Raw genomic sequence first — 22,314 nt, 5'->3', positions numbered from 1 at the left:
AAATAAGAAGAAACCTGAAGGAGGAGAGATTACTAGAAAACAAACTTTTACCGTTTTATCTCTGGATTAATTGTTTGAGTTTATTTTGATATTTCAACCTGTGCGTCCTGATCGCGTCTTGTGTGGGGGGACAAAATCAACTTGGGCGTGCGGTCTGGGTAGCATGTCAGTATACTGCACTGTTGGAGCTAGAAACATAAGCGTTTCGCTGCACCTGCGATAACATCTGCTAAATATGTGTACACGACCAATACAATTTCAATTGTAGACCTATAATTAATGACGTCAAGAGTAGGTGAAGGGAGCTTAAGTTTGGTGCCGACCCACGTGTGTGGTTTGGTTTCAGGCAAGGCGGGGATGGCTGGCTAGCTGTCGAATGCTCAGATTCACATGCTACAAGAGCAAAGCTGTCTGGAATTCCCTCATTGTTTTCATGCAAGCCGAGACTTTATCGCTGGATTTTCTCAGTCTAATTGTTATGCAGCTAGCTGTCATTTTCTCCTTCACAATTGTCGAGCAATGGAGAAACGCCCATCTGCAATAATTGCTGATGACCTTCGCCTCCTCTGCACACCGAAGCATATTTATTGGATCCAGCGATGTGGGAGCGTTGTGACTTTTATCGTCAGTTGAATTGACATTTATTTCACGATAAGTGAAGTGCCTACCTACAATCTATTCTACCGGTTTAACGTAATCTTTTAAATAATCAAGACTGATTATAATCAAGACTGGTTCTGTCACCCCGGCTATACTATGTTGGAATTTACATCTCTCATTCCTTATTTGCCTCTCATCCGCTTTCTGGTGCCTTTGGCTATTACCAATGTAGCCATCGACCTCGGTGAACAGGTAGGTCAGCGGCATCAAATTGACATGAGACAGCGATATTTGCATAGGATATGTGTTAGTCGGTTGCCAACATTGGGGTTTGAGGCAAGCGTGACGGATGAACGTCAACAATTAGCTAGCTGTCAGGCTCTGTCAAAGCACGGTCCGGCTAACTTCTAGCGCTTGTTTGATTTGACTTGAACTAAGCATTCAACATGGTACAGAATGTTTTATCTATCCATCAGACCATCACTAGTAGTGGCCTACAATTCCAGAATTTGATAAATTCAGAACAGGCGCGTACATAACACAAAGGCCGGCAGATGGCGATATTGAGACTGGTCATTTTACCGTCCAAATACATTATGGAGTCAGCAATACATTCGTAGCCCTTCTGGACCGGTTCGGACCTAACATAGTCTCCATTTAGGCTGCATAGGCTTCGATTTCCTCCTTAACTTTATTTAATGCCAAGAAGGTGTGAAAAAACGGGCAAAATATATGTACTTTCTTTATGAATCACCATTTTCCACCACCATGCTAGTGGCTAAATGCGAATCCCGGATGTATCGCGTTCATCCAATCAGGTTGCAACAGTCAGTTTTTTCACCCCTAACGCAGCGCAGTATCACATTAGTGGAAACCAAGCTGTGTTCGAATACCCATACTAACATACTGTATACTATATACTATTAGTTCATTTTAGTATACTGTATCGTTTCAGTTGAACATACTTGAGCTTCGCCTGTCTACTGGAAGTTGATGCTGTTGCTATGCAACATCTTGCTAGCTTGTTAGCATAACAAATTACTAGTTAATGTCACTTGGCAGGGGCGCAGCCATGGCTGGACCTGGGAGGGCATAGGCCCACCCACTTGGGAGCCAGGCCCACCCACTTGGAAGCCAGGCCCTGCCAATCAGAATGAGTTTTTCCCCACAAAAGGGCTTTATTACAGACAGAAATGCTCCTCAGTTTCATCAGCTGTCCGGGTGACTGGTCTCAGACGATCCCACAGGTGAAGAAGCCGGATGTGGAGGTCCTAGGCTGGCATGGTTACACATGGTCTGCATTGTGAGGCCGTTTGGACATAATGCCAAATTCTCTAAAACAATGTTGGAGGCGGCTTATGGTTGAGAAATGAACACGAAATTCTCTGGCAACAATTCTGGTTTACATTCCTGCAGTCAGCATGCCAATTGCACGCTCCCTCAAAACTTGCAACATCTGTGGCATTATGTTTTGTGACAAAAATGCACATTTTAGAGTGGCCTTTTATTGTCACCAGCACAAGGTGCACCTGTGTAATGATCATGCTGTTTAATCAGCTTCTTGATATGCCACACCTGTCAGGTGGATGGATTATCTTGGCAAAGGAGAAATGTTCACTAACAGGGATGTAAACACATTTCTGCACACTATTTTAGAGAAATAAGCAATTTGTGCGTATTTAAACATTTTGGGATCTTTTATTTCAGCTCATGAAACATGGGACCAATACTTTACATGTTGCGTTTATATTTTTGTTCAGCATAGTTAAAAAGTTCAAACATTTATTTTATGGAAAAGACATGTATGTTTCTGGACGATGCACCATGCTGCCTTCTTGACAAAATGACAGCGCAGCGCAAATTACTGTTCGATTTGAGAAGGGCACGCCTCCCTTCCCCGCTTTCGCCCAGTGACGGGCTGGTGCCCTGCGGCTCAGCATTATCGAATCCACCCATTGCTTTTAAAATAGTGTTTTCAACTTACATATTTGACACACTTTGACAAATGATTACATTGTGCATGTTCATTTGTACAGTAATTATTATTCAGTATGTCCTCAACTGGGATTTGAACTCGCCTCTTGGTTCATGGCATACCGATCTTTCTGCTACGCCACCATGTCTGTCAGTTAACAGTTAATCTGACTATTCTCTCATTGATTTTATTTACTTATTTCACCAATTTTAGGGCTTTTTGTATAGTGGTCTAATATTGGTGGGGCATTTCACCCTGTTTTTAATTTTACTCCTGAATCACTATGATCAATTAAATAGTTTATTGAGTGTACTTTATTGTATTTTATACACCTTTTTCTCCCCAATTGGTTGGTAGTTAGTCAGTCTTGTCCCATCACTGCAACTCCCGTACGGACTTGGGAGAGGCGACAGTCGAGAGCCATGCGTCCTCCGAAACACGACCCTGCCAAGCCGCGCTGATTCTTCTTGACACACTGCTCACTTAACCCGGAAGCCAGCCGAACCAATGTGTCAGAAGAAACACTGTACAACTGACGACCAAAGTCAGCGTGCATGCACGCGGCCCACCACAAGGAGTCGCTAGAGCGCGATGGTACAAGGACATCCCGGCCGGCCAAACCCTCCCCTAACCCAGACGACGCGGGGCCAATTTTGCGCCACCTCATGGGTCTCCCGGTCACGGCCGGCTGCGACATAGCCTGGGATCGAACCTGGGTCTGTAGTAACGCCTCAAGCACTGCGATGCAATTTATATACGGTGAATGCAAATCTCAGCTCTGTTAAAAATACACAAGAAAAACTATTTTATTGACCATAGTGATTCAGGAGTAATATTAAAACAGGGTTCTATGCCCCTCCAACATTAGACAACTATACAAAAAGCCCTACAATTTATGAAATAAGTAGATCAAATAAATGATGAGAGAATAGTCAGATTAACTGACACAGACATGGTGGCGTAGCAGGAAGATAGGTGGCGTAGCAGGAAGATAGGTGGCGTAGCAGGAAGATAGGTGGCGTAGCAGGAAGATAGGTGGCGTAGCAGGAAGATAGGTGGCGTAGCAGGAAGATAGGTGGCGTAGCAGGAAGATAGGTGGCGTAGCAGGAAGATAGGTGGCGTGTCCATAACGGCCTCAGAATGCTTCAGTTCGGCTGGTGCCTAGACGAGTTCTGATCGAGTGTGCTTGCATACTCCCTTAAAAGACCTTAGCTCAGAAAACAAGAAAAAAGCGGCAATAGTACTGTTTGTCCATTTTGAGACACGGTAACCTTCCTCAGAAAAGTCAGAATTCATCTAAGATAACTCAAGAAATCGGTCATTAATTTAGACGTTTTTTGCAGAGGAGATTTTAGTTAGATGTAAAATTGCTTGACTAAGATGTAGACTTAGGCTAACGACTTCGGCTTGCCTCTAGAAATAAATGTCCCCCGAACTGCCGGAAAAAAACCTTACTGAAGTCACAAAACAAACAAAAACGTCACAAAATTTCATCATAATACAGTACCAGTCAAAAGCTTGGACACATCTACTCATTCCAGGGTATTTCTTTATTTGTACTATTTTCTACATTGTAGACTAATAGTGAAGACATCAAAACTATTAAATAAAACATATGGAATCATGTAGTAACCAAAAAAGTGTTAAACAAATCAAAATATATTTTATATTCTTCAAAGTAGCCACCCTTTGCTTTGATGACAGCTTTGCAGACTCTTGGCATTCTCTCAACCAGCTTCATGAGGTAGTCACCTGGAATGCATTTCAAATAACAGGTGTGCCTTGTTAAAAGTTAATTTGTGGAATTTCTTTCCTCCTTAATGCATTTGAGCCAATCAGTTGGGTTGTGACAAGGTAGGGTTGGTATACAGAAGATGGCCCTATCTGGTAAAAGACCATAAGCAAAGAGAAATGACAGTCCATCATTACTTTAAGACATGAAGGTCAATCAATCTGGGAAAATTTCAAGAGCTTTGAAAGTTTCTTCAAGTGCAGTCGCAAAAACCATCAAGCGCTATGATGAAACTGGCTCTCATGAGGACCGCCACAGGAAAGGAAGACCCAAAGTTACCTCTACTGCAGAGGATAAGTTCATTAGAGTTACCAGCCTCAGAAATCGGCAATTAACTGCACAGTAACAGACACATCTCAACATCAACTGTTCAGAGGAGACTGCGTGAATCAGGCCTTCATGGTCGAATTGCTGCAAAGAAACCACTACTAAAGGACACCAATAAGAAGAAGAGTCTTGCTTGGACCAAGAAACACAAGCAATGGACATTAGACCGGTGGAAATCTGTCCTTTGGTCTGATGAGTCCAAATTTGAGATTTTTGGTTCCAACCGCTGTGTCTTTGTGATGCAGAGTAGATAAACGGATCTCCGCATGTGTGGTTCCCACCGTGAAGCATGGAGGAGGAGGTGTGATGGTGTGGTGTTGCTTTGCTGGTGATACTGTCAGTGATTTATTTAGAATTCAAGGCACACTTAACCAGCATGGCTAACACAGCCTTCTCCATCTGTTTCGCGCTTAGTGGGACTATCATTTGTTTTTTAACAAGATAATGACCCAAAACACACCTCCAGGCTGTGTAAGGGCTATTTGACCAAGAAGGAGAGTGATGGAGTTCTGCACCAGATGACCTGGCCTCCACAATCACCAATTGAGATGGTTTGGGATGAGTTGGACCGCAGAGTGAAGGAAAAGCAGCCAACAAGTGCTCAGCATATGTGGGAACTCCTTCAAGACAGTTGGAAAAGCATTCCAGGTGACTACCTCATGAAGCTGGTTGAGAGAATGCCAAGAGTGTGCAAAGCTGCCAAGGCAAAGGGTGGCTACTTTGAATAATATAAGAATATATTTTGATTTGTTTAACACTTTTTTGGATACTACATGATTCCATGTTATTTCATAGTGTTGATGTCTTCACTATTATTCTACAATGTAGAAAATAGTAAAAATAAAGAAAAACCCTTGAATGAGTAGGTGTGTCCAAACATTTGACTGGTACTATATATGCACAAACTCTTCTGAACTGTTTCGGCTGGGAAGCATTTGGACGCCTTTAGGCTAGGGGAATTTACCTGCAAAAAAGCAGAGAACCATTCACACAGAAATCGTGGCTAGGAAAATGCAGGAATCATGGCTAGGTCTTTAGTTGGCTTTTAATTTGCTATGTTTTTTACCCCTACCCCTTTCAGATATATGAAAAAGCAGGTAAAAAGTAGCAGGTGTGGTAAATTAGTGGGATCTTTGTCTGTGTATGAAAGGGGTAAAAGCCCAATTAAATTGCCAAAATGATATTCCTGTCTATACAGAAATAAATACAATCATAAAAAATGGGCTACTACACCAGAAAGCATGATTTTGGCCACATATGATTAAAAAAAAGAGGCTGTGGATTGTTTTAGATCGCATTGCCTACAGTCGGAAGGGCCCGCAGTTTTGCACGGCAAACAAGGCTCTATGCTGACCTTTTTTATAAGGAGCATGTGTTGAAAAATGCACACAAAGAAATATAGGAACTGAATTAATGAATCAATTAAAAATACACTACATGGTACAAAAGTATGTGGACAACCCCTTCAAATTAGTGGATTCGGCTATTTTACCCACATCCGTTGCTGACGGGTGTATAAAATGAAGCACACAGCCATTCAATCTCCATAGACAAACATTGGCAGTAGAACGGCCCGTACTGAAGAGCTCAGTGACTTCCAATGTGGCACCGTCATAGGATGCCACCTTTCCAAAAAGTCAGTTCGCCAAATGTCTGCCCTGCCAGAGCTGCCCTGGTCAACTGTAAGTGCTGCTATTGTGAAGTGAGTGGCGCAGTGGTCTAAGGCACTGCATCGCAGTGCTAACTGTGCCACTAGAGATCCTGGTTCGAATCCAGGCTCTGTCGCAGCCGGCCGCGACCGGGAGACTCATGGGCGGCGCACAGTCGTCCAGGGTAGGGGAGGGAATGGCCGGCAGGGATGTAGCTCAGTTGATAGAGCATGGCGTTTGCAACGCCAGGGTTGTGGGTATTCACTAACTGTAAGTCGCTCTGGATAAGAGCGTCTGCTAAATGACTAAAATGTAAATGTAAAATGTAAGTGGAAATGTCTAGGCGCAACAACATCTCAGCCGCGAAGTGGTAGGCTACACAAGCTCACAGAACAGGACCGCCGAGTGCTGAAGCGCGTAGCCCATAAAAATCGTCTGTCCACGGTTGCAACACTCACTACCGAGTTCCAAACTGCCTCTTTAAGCAACGCCAGCACAAGAACTGTACGTCGGGAGCTTCATGAAATGGGTTTCCATGGCTGAGCAGCCGCACACAATTTTAAGATCACCACCATGCACAATGCCAAGTGTCGGCCGGAGTAGTGTAAAGCTTGCCGCCATTGAACTCTGGAGTAGTGGAAACGCGTTCTGGATTGATGAATCACACTTCACCATCTGGCAGTCCTGACAGACGAATCTGGGTTTGGCAGATACCAAGAGAACGCTACCTGCACGAATGCATAGTGCGAACTGTAAAGTTTGGTGGGGGAGGAATAATGGTCTGGGGCTGTTTTTCATGGTGTGGGCTAGGCCCCTTAGTTCCAGTGAAGGGAAATCTTAATGCTACAGCATACAATGACATTCTAGACGATTCTGTTCTTCCAACTTTGTGGCAACAGTGATGGAAGGCCCTTTCCTGTTTCAGCATAACAATGCCCCTGTGTACAAAGCGAGGTCCATACAGAAATGGTTTGTAGAGATCGGTGTGGAAGAACTTGACTAGCCTGCCCAGAGCCCTGCCCAGAACACCTTTGGGATGAATTGGAATGCCGACTGTGAGCCAGGCCTAATTGCCCAACATCAGTGCCCAACCTCACTAATGCTCTGGTGGCTGAATGGAAGCAAGTCCCCGCAGCAATGTTCCAACATCTAGTGGAAAGCCTTCCCAGAAGAGTGGAGGCTGTTATAGCAGCAAAGGGGGGACCAACTCCATATTAATGCCCATGACTTTGGCCATGTAGTGTATGAAGGAATAAAGCTAGAATCGTACATTTTTCTAGGTGCACTGGGTATCCTAAATTAAAATTCCAGGTCGCACAGCAAAATATTTAGGTGCATATGCAAATAAAATGGTAGCACTGTATAGCCCTGGCGGCAAATACGAAATAGCCAATGATTGTTGAGTTGCGACTGTCAGTGAAAAGTAGAGGCACAGCCAGGCATTAGGGCTGGGAATTGCCAGGGACCTCACAATACGATGTTATCATGATACTTAGGTTCCGTTGCGATATGTATTGCGATTCTAAGTATTCTGTTGAGAATCGATATTGTGCTTTTTATTGCGATTCGATTTGCTAAACATATTGCTCACCATATGTCTGCTGCAGAGGGACGAGCCATGAGAAAACAAGTTCGAAATCTAATTGGCTCATTATTTAAAAAGAAAATGGAGACCAAGCTATGGAGTTTTGGTGCCGGGTACAGCAAACTAGCGCAAAAATTATATTTAAATATTGTCAAAACGATACGATAGTTAAAAATAATATCCCGATATGTAACTATTGATTCCCCCCCATCACTACCAGGTATATCGCAATATTTCAAACACAATCGCGGGAAAACAGTTTGGAAAGCAAATAGCTATTGCTGTAAAGAGAAGACAATGAAAATACTAATCTGTCTTTTAGTTATCATAATTCTCAACTAAATTTAGCGAACAATAAAGCCTATCTTATTGGCACCAGTGGGGAGAATTGGCCATATCCCCGGTGAGTGCGCATATTCACTCTTTATCATTGTTGGGTCAGTGCCAGTTGAAAGTTTGTTTCTGGACAACAATTTCCTTCTCCAGGTTAGATGGACGTCATTGTATTTGTGTCTCCCCTTCTCGTAGGCCTATTATACAGTGCGTTCAGATAGTATTCAGACACCTTGACTTTTCCCACATTTTGTTACGTTACAGCCTTATTCTAAAATTGATTAAGTTGTTAATTCCCCCCCATCAATCTACACACAATACCCCATAATGACAAAGCAAAAACAGGTTTTTAGATTTTTTAGCAAATGTATAAAAAAATAAATAATGATATCACATTTACATAAGTATTCAGACCCTTTACTCAGTACTTTGTTGAAGCACCTTTGGCAGCAATTACAGCCTTGAGTCTTCTTGGGAATGACGCTACAAGCTTGGCACACCTGTATTTGGGGAGTTTCTCCCATTCTTCTCTGCAGATCCTCTCAAGATCTATCAGGTTGGATGGGGAGCGTCGCTGCACGGTCTCAGGTCTCCAGAGATGTTTGATCGGGTTCAAGTCCGGGCTCTGGCTGGGCCACTCAAGGACATTCAGAGACTTGTCCCGAAGCCACTCCTGCATTGTCTTGGCTGTGTGCTTAGGGTCATTGTCCTGTTGGATGGTGAACCTTCGCCCCAGTCTGAGGTCCTGAGCGCTCTAGAGCAGGTTTTCATCAAGGATCTTTCCCTCAATCCTGACTAGTCTCCCAGTCTCTGCTGCTGAAAAACATCCCCACAGCATGATGCTGCCACCACCATGCTTCACCATAGGGATGGTGCCAGGTTTCCTCCAGATGTGACGCTTGGCGTTAGGCCAAAGAGTTCAATATTGGTTTCATCAGACCAAATAATCTTGTTTCTCATGGTCTGAGAGTCCTTTAGGTGCCTTTTGGCAAACTCCAAGCGGGCTGTCATGTGCCTTTTACTGAGAAGTGGCTTTTGTCTGGCCACTACCATAAAGGCCTGATTGGTGGAGTGCTGCAGAGATGGTTGTCCTTCTGGAAGGTTCTTCCATCTCCACAGAGGAATTCTGGAGCTCTGTCAGAGTGACCATTGGGTTCTTGGTCACCTCCCTGACCAAGGCCCTTCTCCCCCGATTGTTCAGTTTGGCCGGGCGGTCAGCTCTAGGAAGAGTCTTATATAGACCGGTGTGTGCCTTTCCAAATCATGTTCAATCAATTGAATTTACCCCAGGTGGACTCCAAGTTGTAGAAACATCTGAATGATGATCAATGGAAACCGGATGCCCCTGAGTTCAATTTCGAGTCTCATAGCAAAGGGTCTGAATACTTATGTAAATATGTTTTTTCTGTTTTAATTTTTTATAAATGTGCAAGAAAATCTAAACCTGTTTTCGCTTTGTCATTATTGGGTATTGTGTGTAGATTGATGAGGAAAAAAACTAATTTAATCAATTTTAGAATACGGCTGTAACGTAAGAAAGTGGAAAAAGTCAAGGGGTGTGAATACTTTCCGAAGGCACTGTATATGCATAGAGATAGTAATGGTGTCTTTTTGTAGGCACTAACACCACCATGGTTCATTGGACAAAGCTTATGGGGAAATTAATTGATTTTTTGGGGGGGTTTTGGATAAACGTAGAAAATAAGGTGTGTGGTAAACATGCTTAGGAGATATTATATGTTTTGTTCTAGGAGGTAATCGGCTAACGTCACTTTTTGTGAATTGAAACGTTTATGTAATTTTAAAGCATAAATGCTTCATAATTAATAAAGATCATGTTAACGGACTGATATTATCTCTTGGAACAAAAAGTATAAGATATCCTAAGCGTTTGTTAACCTCTGACCTTATTTTTGGCGTTTATCCAAAAAAACCTATTCTTTCCTCGTTCTTTTTCCCCATAGGGATGGCTTAACAAACCAGAGGTAACTCATTTCCAGCTTTTAGGACTTCAAACTGGCGAGCTCCATTGTGATATCTAGAGCAGTGAATGTAAACTAAAAAGCCCTTGAATTGTAGTAGGGATCTAGGACGGTGAGCAATAGAGGTCCACTATAACTGGGAAAGAAGAGTAGCTTTTCGTTGAATAAGTGGTGACTGATTTAATCATTAGTAGATGTATTGATCTACTTGTGCATCTCTGCGGCTTCTGAAAAGGCCATAATGCACACAGAACTTAAGCCCAGTTCAGTGGAGATCTTATGAATATCATTCCTATGCCACAGCCCCACACCAGTGACCCACAGCACCCATTCAGTCCCAGTCATATGACAGATGACACTCCTACTCATACTAGCTGGTATTCTTGCCTAGTCCTAGTGGGCAGTAGGAGTCCAAGCTTGGGTCTCAGAAGAGGTTAGGATGCGTACGTAATGGCCGTGTGAGCGGATACAAATGGTACCCAGCTCCCTTCTATGGAAAGAGGCAGCTGTGGATGCTCTCTGGAGGCAAAGCTAAATGGAAATAATGTCTAATTCAGTTGTTAAGGATCACGACAGGGTATAAAGGAGAACTGTTTTTAGCATAGAAATATAATGAATAGATTGGGCTTGGAGTTTGGAACCTGGCAATTTGACTGGTAAACTCATGGGTACACTCGCAATGACTGCCTGGTAATGTAGAATGTTAATTCAAATTATGCTAACTGATGTTGCTCATGCAATGGAATGTATTTTTCGTATTGTCAGTTATTAAACTAATCACAGCACAGATTGATCGGTACACTTCCTGCTTTTACTTCCTGCTTTTACTTCCTGCTTTTCTCCTATGGGTACACTGGCAATTGCCGCAAGTCCACCCATTATGCCATCATTAACTTGAATGGGGACGCCCGTTCTATTCATTCTATTTATATGGGTTTTTACATCCTGGCTGATCATATTTCCACACACATGCAGATTTTGTTACAATATTTTAGAAAAATTCAACTGGTAAAGGTTAATTTTGAGAGTATGAATGTATGTATGAATGAATATATGATTAAAAACAATAACCTATTAGGGTGTGGTGCTTGGCTGTGTAGGCTACCTGTAATAATGCAATTATAAGGTACTATGACTTCTGCTGGCATTTTAAAACCATTCCAAATTACAACAAATGTGTTATGATATGTTTTGATCAAGACCTCTTTAAGACTTGAATGTCAATTTCAGACTCTGTAACATCCATAATGGAGGGTGAAAGGTCCGTGTATGTTTTGGCCAAAAAACAAAAGAAAAACCACTAACGTCAAAACGGACCGTTTTAAACAAAAAACATTAATAACAGAAAAACTGTTTTAGTTATTTAGTTTTTTTAGCATACAGTGAGGGAAAAAAGTATTTGATCCCCTGCTGATTTTGTACATTTGCCCACTGACAAAGAACTGATCAGTCTATAATTTTAATGGTAGGTTTATTTGAACAGTGAGAGACAGAATAACAACAAAAATATCCAGAATAACAACAATAATATCCAGAAAAACGCATGTCAAAAATGTTATAAATTGATTTGCATTTTAATGAGGGAAATAAGTATTTGACCCCTCTGCAAAACATGACTTAGTACTTGGTGGCAAAACCCTTGTTGGCAATCACAGAGGTCAGACGTTTCTTGTAGTTGGCCACCAGGTTTGCACACATCTCAGGAAGGATTTTGTCCTACTCCTCTTTGCAGATCTTCTCCAAGTCATTAAGGTTTCGAGCCTGATGTTTGGCAACTCGAACCTTCAGCTCCCTCCACAGATTTTCTATGGGATTAAGGTCTGGAGACTGGCTAGGCCACTCCAGGACCTTAATGTGCTTCTTCTTGAGCCACTCCTTTATTGCCTTGGCCGTGTGTTTTGGGTCCTTGTCATGCTGGAATACCCATCCACGACCCATTTTCAATGCCCTGGCTGAGGGAAGGAGGTTCTCACCCAAGATTTGACGGTACATGGTCCCGTCCATCGTCCCTTTGATGCGGTGAAGTTGTCCTGTCCCCTTAGCAGAAAAACACCCCCAATGCATAATGTTTCCACCTCCATGTTTGACGGTGGGGATGGTGTTCTTGGGGTCATAGGCAGCATTCCTTCTCCTCCAAACACGGCGAGTTGAGTTGATGCCAAAAAGCTCAATTTTGGTCTAATCTGACCACAACACTTTCACCCAGTTCTCCTCTGAATCATTCAGATGTTCATTGGCAAACTTCAGACGGACATGTATATGTGCTTTCTTGAGCAGGGGGACCTTGCGGGCGCTGCAGGATTTCAGTCCTTCACGGCGTAGTGTGTTACCAATTGTTTTCTTGGTGACTATGGTCCCAGCTGCCTTGAGATCATTGACAAGATCCACCCGTGTAGTTCTGGGCTGATTCCTCACCGTTCTCATGATCATTGCAACTCCACGAGGTGAGATCTGGCATGGAGCCCCAGGCCGAGGGAGATTGACAGGTCTTTTGTGTTTCTTCCATTTGCAAATAATCGCACCAACTGTTCTCGCCTTCTCACCAAGCTGCTTGGCAGTGGTCTTGTAGCCCATTCCAGCCTTGTGTAGGTCCACAATCTTGTCCCTGACATCCTCGGAGAGCTCTTTGGTCTTGGCCATGGTGGAGAGTTTGGAATCTGATTGCTTCTGTGTGCTCCTAATCTCAGCTCATTACCTGTATAAAAGACACCTGGGAGCCAGAAATCTTTCTGATTGAGAGGGGGTCAAATACTTATTTCCCTCATTAAAATGCAAATCAATTTATAACATTTTTGACATGCGTTTTTCTGGATTTTGTTGTTGTTATTCTGTCTCTCACTGTTCAAATAAACCTACCATAAAAATTATAGACTGATCATTTCTTTGTCAGTGGGCAAACGTACAAAATCAGCAGGGGATCAAATACTTTTTTCCCTCACTGTATGGCCAATATACCACGGCTAAGGGCTGTTCTTACGTTAGACGCAATGCGGAGTGCCTGGCTACAGCCCTTAGCCGTGGTACAGCATATTGGCCATATACCACAAACCCCCAAGGTGCCTTATTGCTTTTATAAACTGCTTACCAATGTAAATAGAGCAGTAAAAATACATGTTTTGTCATACCCGCTCTATACGGTCTGATATTCCACAGATGTCAGCCAATCAGCATTCAGGGCTTGAACCACCCAGTTTATAATTGTAAATAAATCCTGTTTGCGCATGTGCGTAACTGATAAATCCGACAGGAGAGTTTGAGTGATAAAAGTTGGACAGAGGATCTCAATCTCTGTGCAAGAAACACTTGGACGAACTTCAAAAAACAAATGTTTGGCTATTTTCTGGCAATTGTACTGTTATTATGCGCCAGATGTTAAGACTACAAACCGTTATAAATGGCTCATTTGCTAGATTGACTTATTATTTCAATAGGCATAGGTTACTGACTAAAATCTGGGTTTATAATTGCAATTCAACTTTGCCATGGTTTGCTGAGCTAGATGCGGGTAGCCTATAGCCCCTTTCTAGGACAACATCTCATTTCAGGGAAAAGTCCACAATGAAACTGACCATGATCACAATTGGTAACATCTAATTAATTAACTAAACATGGCCATTAATAATTTCATAATAATACTAGGCTACAACAACAAACTGAAGTTATAGGCTATATATTAAATCCGTTTCGCAGCTCCAGGTAGGCTACACAAGTGGCACTTATTGATTTGCAATGACTCCAGTGATATCTTAATGTAAACACATTTATTGTATCAAATGGTAGGCTACAGTAGCCTACAATGGCATAGAAATGAATAGCCTACTTGATGGCCAACAGATGCAAATGTGTCATTCTCCACATTTAACGTCAGTTTATTGTGGACTTCTTCCCCATAACAGAAGCACACGAAGGAGTTCCATAACTTCCATTTCAAATTTCCGCTCGCGCAACGCTCGAGACCCAAGAATTGAGCATGCTTAAAACCCTTCGTTTCATAAGGTTTTCCATAAGAAAAGTCGACATTCGAATACAGTTTACTTTAAACCACCTCAGAGTGAATTTATCTAAAGCGCTCTAGTGCACCTAAAGTTGTTTTCCAGTGCTTTGTCGCCATTACAGTGCTGAAATAGCAGCTGAATCTTCTGATTACATGGACAAGGTGGACCTGATCAGTAATCCTAGATCAGCAATACTACTCTAAGACCCTTTGTGAATACAGGCCTAGATCTTCCCTAAATGTTAGGCATGTGAGTGAGTACGTGGCAGCCAGGGGAAGAGGGCCGGGCGGGGAGAGGAGTGTACTGCAGGTGTGTGTGTGTGTGTGTGTGTGTGTGTGTGGTGGCCAGTCATTTGTTGCTCGTCTCTGTAGCCTCAGGCCATTGGCTCTTAATCTGAATCTCTCAATAGCAACACCAGCAGAGCTACAGTATTCTGAAATGACACCTCTTTAGAAATGATCATCTGCGATGCTCAGATTACCAGATTAACTAGGGAGCTAGGATATGTCAGGTAGCTAACCATTTACAGTAACAGGAGTTCATTAATAGGTCAAAAAACACTAACATTGTTGTGACTATATTCAATCTAAAATAGAAATGGAGAAATATCACTTTTGGCATTAATAGATTAATTAATAGCTATTAATAAATGCATTAATAGATAGTAGATTAATATAATTAAGTTAGAAGGATGATATTTCTATTTTGAAGGGACAGGAAGTGTTGGCTGTGCATTCGGCCATTGACAGGCATTCCACAATTAACACCATCCACTTGTGAAAATCGAAATATGAAGTTGTTTTGTTTATATGCAAAATAGGAGAACCAAAAATCGAGCAAGACTTACAAACTCAGACTTTTGCTAATATGTTCAGTCTCCCAAAAAACGTTGTCCATCCATAACGCTTCTTATTTGCTTTATTTCTCCAACAACTGATCTACTGCTTTTATAAAGCTAGCCAGTTGGCTTCACATTCACAGTTCTCCTGATTTGAACTCAATTGACCAAAGTTACCTCGCTAACTCCTCAAACCTGATTCGGGGTATACCCCTCAAGCTAGTGCGTACTGGTATGAATGATGGTTGTATGATGATGAGCCTTGGGGCTAATACGTTCTCACTCTTTCCCATCCATTCCCTTGGCCTTTTGGTCCTTGGCAGGCTCTAAACCGGGGTTTAGCAGGCTTTAAAGAGGATGCTGTTGAGATGCTGGCCAGCTACGGGCTGGCCTATTCGCTAATGAAGTTCTTCACTGGGCCCATGAGTGACTTCAAGAACGTGGGTCTGGTGTTTGTCAACAGCAAGAGGGACCGGGGCAAGGCTGTGCTTTGCATGGCGGTAGCAGGCACTATAGCGTTAATCCTTCATGTTGTCATAGGTGAGGCTTAAACATGGTTGTTTTGTCCCAATCCATGACATTTAATAGTAACTAACTACTAGTATTTATTCTTATTCATTCCAAGTGATTATTTTAAATCCAGTGATATGTCAGTTGTAAACTGCTTTAAGTTGAGCTTTTACATTTTTAAAATTAAGAGGCCAACCTACTAGTGTTTTTGTATTATTTCAAAAGATTCAAATCGAGTTAGCGGTGTCATCTCCTCAGTCCTTATATTCTGCTTCTCCCCCCCCTCTAGCTCAGTCAGACCTAGGCTACTACATTATCAATAAGCTCCACCATGTGGATGACTCCGTGGGCAACAAGACCAGGAGGGCTTTCCTCTACCTGGCAGCTTTCCCACTGCTGGACGCCATGGTGAGTACTGAGTAGAGTATCCGGCTTGATTCAAGTCTCTGTCCCAAATGGCACCCTATTCACAATATACAGTGCATTCGGAAAGTATTCAGACCTCTTCCCTTTTTCCACATTTTTTGTTACGTTACAGCCTTATTCTAAAATGGATTAAATAAATAAAAATCCTCATCAATCTACACACAATACCCCATAATGACAAAGCGAAAACAGGTTTTTAGAAATGTTTGCAAATTTAGTCAAACTAAAAAACAAATACCTTATTTACAGAACTATTCAGACCCTTTGCTATGAGACTCAAAATTGAGCTCAGGTGCATCCTGTTTCCATTGATCATCCTGTGTTAAATTCAATTGATTGGACATGATTTGGAAAGGCACACACCTGTCTATATAAGTTCCCACAGTTGACAGTGCATGCCGGAGCAAAAACCAAGCCATGAGGTCGAAGGAATTGTCCGTAAAGCTCTGAGACAGGATTGTGTCGAGGCACAGATTTGGGGAAGGGTACCAGCATTGAAGGTCCCCAAGAACACAGTGGCCTCCATCATTCTTAAATGGAAGAAGTTTGGAACCATCAAGACTCTTCCTAGAGCTGGCCACCCGGGAGAAGGACCTTGGTCAGGGAGGTGACCAAGAACCCGATGGTCACTCTGACAGAGCTCCAGAGTTCCTCTGTGGAGATGGGAGAACCTTCCAGAAGGACAACCATCTCTGCAGCACTCCACCGATCAGGTCTTTATGGTAGTGGCCAGACGGATGCCACTCTTCAGTAAAAGGCACATGAGAGCCCACTTGGAGTTTGCCAAAAGGCACCTAAAGGACTCTGACCAGGAGAAACAAGATTCTCTGAACTGATGAAACCAGGATTTAACTCTTTGGCCTGAATGCCAAGTGTCACGTCTGGAGGAAACCTGGCACCATCCCTACGGTGAAGCATGGTGGTGGCAGCATCATGCTGTGGGGATGTTTTTCAGCGGCAGGGACTGGGAGACTAGTAAGGACCAACCTGACAGCGCTTGAGAGGATCTGCAGATTAGAGTGGGAGAAACTCCCCAAATGCAGGAATGCCAAGCTTGTAGCGTCATACCCAAGAAGTCTCTAGGCTGTAATTGCTGCCAAAAGTGCTTCAACAAAGAGTAAAGTGTCTGAATACTTATGTAAATGTGATATTTGGAAACATTTCTAAAAACCTGTTTTTACTTTGTCATTATGGGCTATTGTGTGTAGATTGAGGGAATAAAGCAATTTAATCAATTTTAGAATAAGGCTGTAACGTAACAAAAAATGTGGTGAAAGTCAAGGGGTCTGAATACTTTACGAATGCACTGTAGTGCACTAATTTGAACCAGATCCCTATGGGCCATGGTCAAAAGTAGTGCATTATGTAGGGAAAAGGGTGCCATTTGGGAAGTAGACCAGCTCTTTCATGACCCAAAGCATGGCTAGCCAGAGAGCCATAATCATGGCAGATAGAACCTTAAAAACACCTCAAAAAATGATGTATCATCCTCTGCACATCATGCTGGTCTTAAAACGGACGCATGCCTGTCCTTGTATTTCAATGACCGCATGTCGACACATTTCAATGTGAGCCTTTGGCTTGCTTTTATTTTTACAAACCAGACAAGAACTTGGTGTGCTACAATTCTTGGGAGGAGAAGCAACAATTGTCTCGTTGTTAATTTTTGTATTTTAGGCTTGGATCCATGCTGGAATCCTCCTCAAGCACAAATACAGCGTCATCGTAGGCTCTGCCTCCATCTCTGATGTCATCACCCAGGTACTCAACAGATTGCTTCCTTGTTGTTCACTAATCCCCATTACAGTGAAGATGGGTCCTTGTAGCCAAAACAATCATGCAATTCACCTCAAAGTGGACTTGGCAGTATGCTCTGCTCCGATAGGTTGTGAGAGTGACGTGGTCCTCGGAGTGTTTCTGACTGTGGCCCCTCTGTGGCAGATTGTGTTTGTGTCCATCCTGCTGCACAGTAACCTGCCGTGTATGGAGCCCCTTCTCATCCCCATCCTCTCCCTGTACATGGGAGCTCTGGTGCGCTTCACCATCGTGGGCCTGGGCTACTACTACAACATCCACAACAACATCCCAGACTCCAGTGGAGTTGACGTGGGGGTACGCTGTTTCCTTCGTCACCTAACTGGGACCTTTTAAGAGTTCAACATGTCGTTTATTTAACGCTAGAACCGCTGGGGCTTTCAGTCGATAAGTATCCGCTAAAGTAGTGGTTCCCAAACTGTGTTGCAGCCGAGACATTTGTGGTGCATTGCATGATAATACATTTGAGGGAATGGGGGGAAAATGCTTTCAGTGTAAACTTAACGACTAAAACCAAATGAAATATTTTTTGAAAAATTATGGACCTTTTATATTTTTTAATAATAGCCTATAATCTTTTAGAACCTATAATGAACAAAATAAAAGCTAGACAATCAGGCCCCCATTTCATTTTGCTATGTTTGAGCATAAGAACACCACATTTCCCATGTCAAAATGCGTAGAAATGCAGGAAATTAGCTTAGAAACTGCTAAATTGGTGGGTGTGGCTCGGTCTTCGTCAGAAAATCTTAGAGACCCTTCTCTTGGCCGCAGAGACACAATTTTGTACTTTTAAAGCTTAATTTCCTGCAATTGTACATATTTTGCCATGGGGCGGAGAGACATTTTTACAATTTTAAAGCTAGTTTCCTATAATTCTACACATTGTCATGGGACTTGAAGAATTGCAGTTTAAAAGCTAATTTCCTGCAATTCTACACATTTTACCATGTGGTTGAGAGTGTGCAGTTTAAAGCAAATTTCCTGTAGTTCTACAAACTTTGCCATGGTTTATGGCGTGTTCTTATGCTATCTGAGTGACTCAAACATTATGCCAAAGTCATTATAGAATTTTTTGTCTAGTTTTTATTTTATTTACAGCTCCATTATCTTTTCTACAGAATGTTTTCAGAATCTCCATGATCTTTTCTACGTTTTTATTTTTTATTTTTTTTACCGTAAACGTTTTACCATCCTGAAAACGAATAATATTTTACTAACTCAAATAAGTCTCTTATTTTTTTTTGAGTGGCGGCAACGATTTAGGCCAGGGGTGTCAAACTCATTCCATGGAGGGCCTAGTGTCTGCAGGTTTTTCCTTTCAATTAAGCCATAGACAACCAGGTGTAGGGAGTTCCTTACTAATTAGTGAGCTTAATTCATCCAAGGGAGGAGAGAACCCGCAGCCTTTAGGTCCTCTGTGGAATGAGTTTGACACCTGTGATTCAGGGGAAAGACTACGTCAATATTCTAACAGTCGAATAAATACATTCCATATATGCTATCGGAAGAATAATCATTTGGTTGTGTTTTATGAAGGCCTTAGGTAACAGAATAAGATAAAAACTTATTTGAAAGAAAATGTATTTCAAACGAACAGAATAGCATATTTTAAGTTGTATTATGTTAGTACTTTGCTTAGTAGCCTAAGCAATGCTCCCACAGTGTGGTTATTCTTGGAAAAAGGGATATTTTGAAATAGAGCTCACCTCTTGAATTTTGAGTTATTTGACAAAGGTCAGTGTCTTTAGAAAGTGCAGAATCTGCTGTTTCTGATATTATATAGAAATCAAAATGTCTTACCTGCGTGTGACTGGAGGAGGATTTGAAAAAGTGATGCTCCTTTCCCTACTTCTGTTAGTGCTGAGCTGCACCATCTCTTCATGTACAATTTGACAATGAAGTGGTAATGCCCTCGAAGCCGGTGTTTGGAGGATATATTGGCACGGGTGTTTTTCGTGCCAATATATCCTCCAAACACCAGCTTCGAGGGCATTATTACTTTTATACAACGGATTACCAACATATTCAAATAATGATTGACATATTTTCATTCAGTGTTATTTTTAGGAATTTATTCATACTATTTCATCCTTCCACGAGATATTGTCCCGACACAAATTTAGGGTTGCTACCCAAGTCGGCTGGTCGTTCGTTCTATCGGTTCGGTTGCCAGAGACGCGACCCAGTTAAGTATTGTTAAGTTGCGTCAATTCAAATCTGGTATTAGGAACAAAAGAGGTCAACACGACTTCTAAGATATACTAGTATTTTAATTAATGCAAAACCTTCAATGGTAAATATGATGTTCGTATATACGGGTCCACTGAAATACCACGCAGGGCACTCAGAGAACTAATCCATTGTTACAGGTTCTTCTTCAAATACTCTGACAGAGATATTTCCCACTCCCTGCTGGCCAATCAGAGTAGAGACTGAGCGTGGTTTAGACTTACTCAGCCTATCCGTTGGCGCACCGGCTGGTCCCAGTCCCTTGGCGCTCCACCGTTGCACACTGTTGCCAGGCATAAGTTTTTATCATAACAACCTGTAGAGTCAGCACTTTTTTGCAGTACCCATGTCCTTGGACGGTTCACAGATCACAAAGAAGCAGTGTAGTCTAGTATTTTGAGACACAAGTTCTTATCTCATCCTACCCCCTAACGTTCCTCACATGAATCACAGCCTGTTATGTGAAACAATTTATATCAGTATAGTACAAACCTATGCTTATCATTAATGCATTCCTTCTAAGCTATTCATCACATACAGATCCAATTATGAGAAAATAGAACCCCACAGTATTTTTGTTCTAACTCTATGGACGCGACCCAGTCATTTGTTCGAAATGTTCCGTTGCCATGATGGCAGGCAACGTTCTTATCCCTTGCTTGCTAGTTAGCCAACTTTGGCTAATACAGTCACGTCAAACAGTGCAGCCAGAATAACAGCAAAGTAGCTGCATTTGCGTTTGTTTAAGCTGTTTGAGTGATTTCATTTGGGGGGGGGGGATACATCAATAACAATGAGCTAATGATGTGTGATTTTGCCTGGCATAGAACATTTGCTCTCGCGCCAGGCCACTGTTCAGAAGAGCTAGCCATCTACCCAGCTAACACAATCACTTCAAACTGAAGCTGGAATGACCGCAAACTAGCTGCATTTCGTCTTTTTCTATTGACATTTCTTTGTATAAATCCATACAAATTATGCTGATTCATGATTTCAACTGGCTGAGAAAAGCTGCCAGCCTGTCTGTCTCGTCCCGACTCCCGTCACGTTCATTACCATAGGACAGGTGGATATCGAATTTCAATATTGAAACAATGTTGCAAATGGTGGCGAGACAGACAGCAAGGTTATTACAAATCTCCGATGTTGAAAACCAAATGCTAGTCTTAACGAAATGGGAGATGATGTCTAGATGCTTTTTAAAGTGTATATCTAGTATATAAATTGCCTGGCTGGGCTGATGAGACAGTGGATTGTGCAGTCAGATGGAACAGAGTAAATAGGCATTTCAACGTCATAGATTTAGCCCGTGGCAACTTGTGGAATAGACACCGTCTGAATGCAGTTTTAACCAATCAGCATCAAGGATTAGACCCACCTGTTGTATAATTGATAATATTGTCACCCATCATACTTGTCATTGTAATCTTGTTGTTAGGCTAACTTAGTTTAGGTGTAGTTTCAATGGACCATCAGCTGCGCAGGCTGACTAGCATCGTTCACTTCCCCTTGCTCATCAACTCACCCATTCTCTAAACAATTGTAAAGGATGAATTGCATCAACAAATATTTGTGGGAATATAGCCATGAACAGATATACAGTAGCCTAAAAACAAGGATATGTTTTGTATTATTCTTAAGGCCTACTGCAACACATGGCATATTTTCTTTAGCCTTACAATAAAAACATCACAATGTAATACATTTTATTAAATTGTTTTTGTAGTTTTGAGTAGTAATAGAGTTATCGTAAGTAATACAGTCCCGTAACAGCTTCTTTTTACAAAGTAAAACATAGAATATCAACCCACAAGGGGCGCGGTCAAATTATTTGCCATAAACATGAGTGCCAATGCTTAATAAATGGTGCATAATACAAATGTAAAGAATTAATTGCATAAGGAAATAGTCATGAAAATATATGAAAACAAGAGTAATATATTTACTGCATCTCAGTGCTAGAGGCGTCACTACAGACCCTGGTTTGATTCCAGGCTGTATCACAATCCGGCCGTGATTGGGAGTCCCATAGGGGACAATTGGCCCAGCGTCGTCCGGGTTTGGCCTGGGTAGGCCGTCATTGTAAATAAAATATCGGACCCTGTATTGTCGGATTTGAATCTTGCCGATGGGAGATTACATACCATTTCCAGCCTTTCGTAATAAAATAATTAGACTGGCCACAATTTTTCATTTCACTATTGTTTTAAATGAATTCACACTCCCTCCTTATCATTCAGGTAATTCAAATTAAA

The 22,314-nt window shown here is 42.0% G+C and overlaps 1 protein-coding gene across 2 annotated transcripts in view; it reads left to right on the top strand.

Annotated features, from left to right (window-relative positions):
* Positions 1-241: 241 nt before the first annotated feature.
* The window catches only part of LOC121550031 (progressive ankylosis protein homolog B-like), a 38,471-nt gene continuing 16,398 nt past the window's right edge, over positions 242-22,314 (top strand). The window contains exons 1-5 of one of the 2 annotated variants that reach the window (XM_041862100.1): positions 243-852; positions 15,400-15,616; positions 15,876-15,994; positions 17,690-17,773; positions 17,954-18,124. In XM_041862100.1, coding sequence (XP_041718034.1) covers positions 757-852; positions 15,400-15,616; positions 15,876-15,994; positions 17,690-17,773; positions 17,954-18,124 — 687 coding nt within the window. In that variant the 5' untranslated portion in view covers positions 243-756. Of the gene's footprint in view, positions 853-15,399; positions 15,617-15,875; positions 15,995-17,689; positions 17,774-17,953; positions 18,125-22,314 lie in introns of both variants that reach the window. The other variant, XM_041862102.1, reaches the window with a different exon arrangement.

The sequence above is a fragment of the Coregonus clupeaformis genome, chromosome 34 (assembly GCF_020615455.1).
Source record: "Coregonus clupeaformis isolate EN_2021a chromosome 34, ASM2061545v1, whole genome shotgun sequence".
In the NCBI taxonomy this organism is placed as follows: domain Eukaryota; kingdom Metazoa; phylum Chordata; class Actinopteri; order Salmoniformes; family Salmonidae; genus Coregonus; species Coregonus clupeaformis.
The sequence above is the reverse complement of the archived record's forward strand: the minus strand, read 5'-3'. Positions and strand labels throughout refer to the sequence as shown.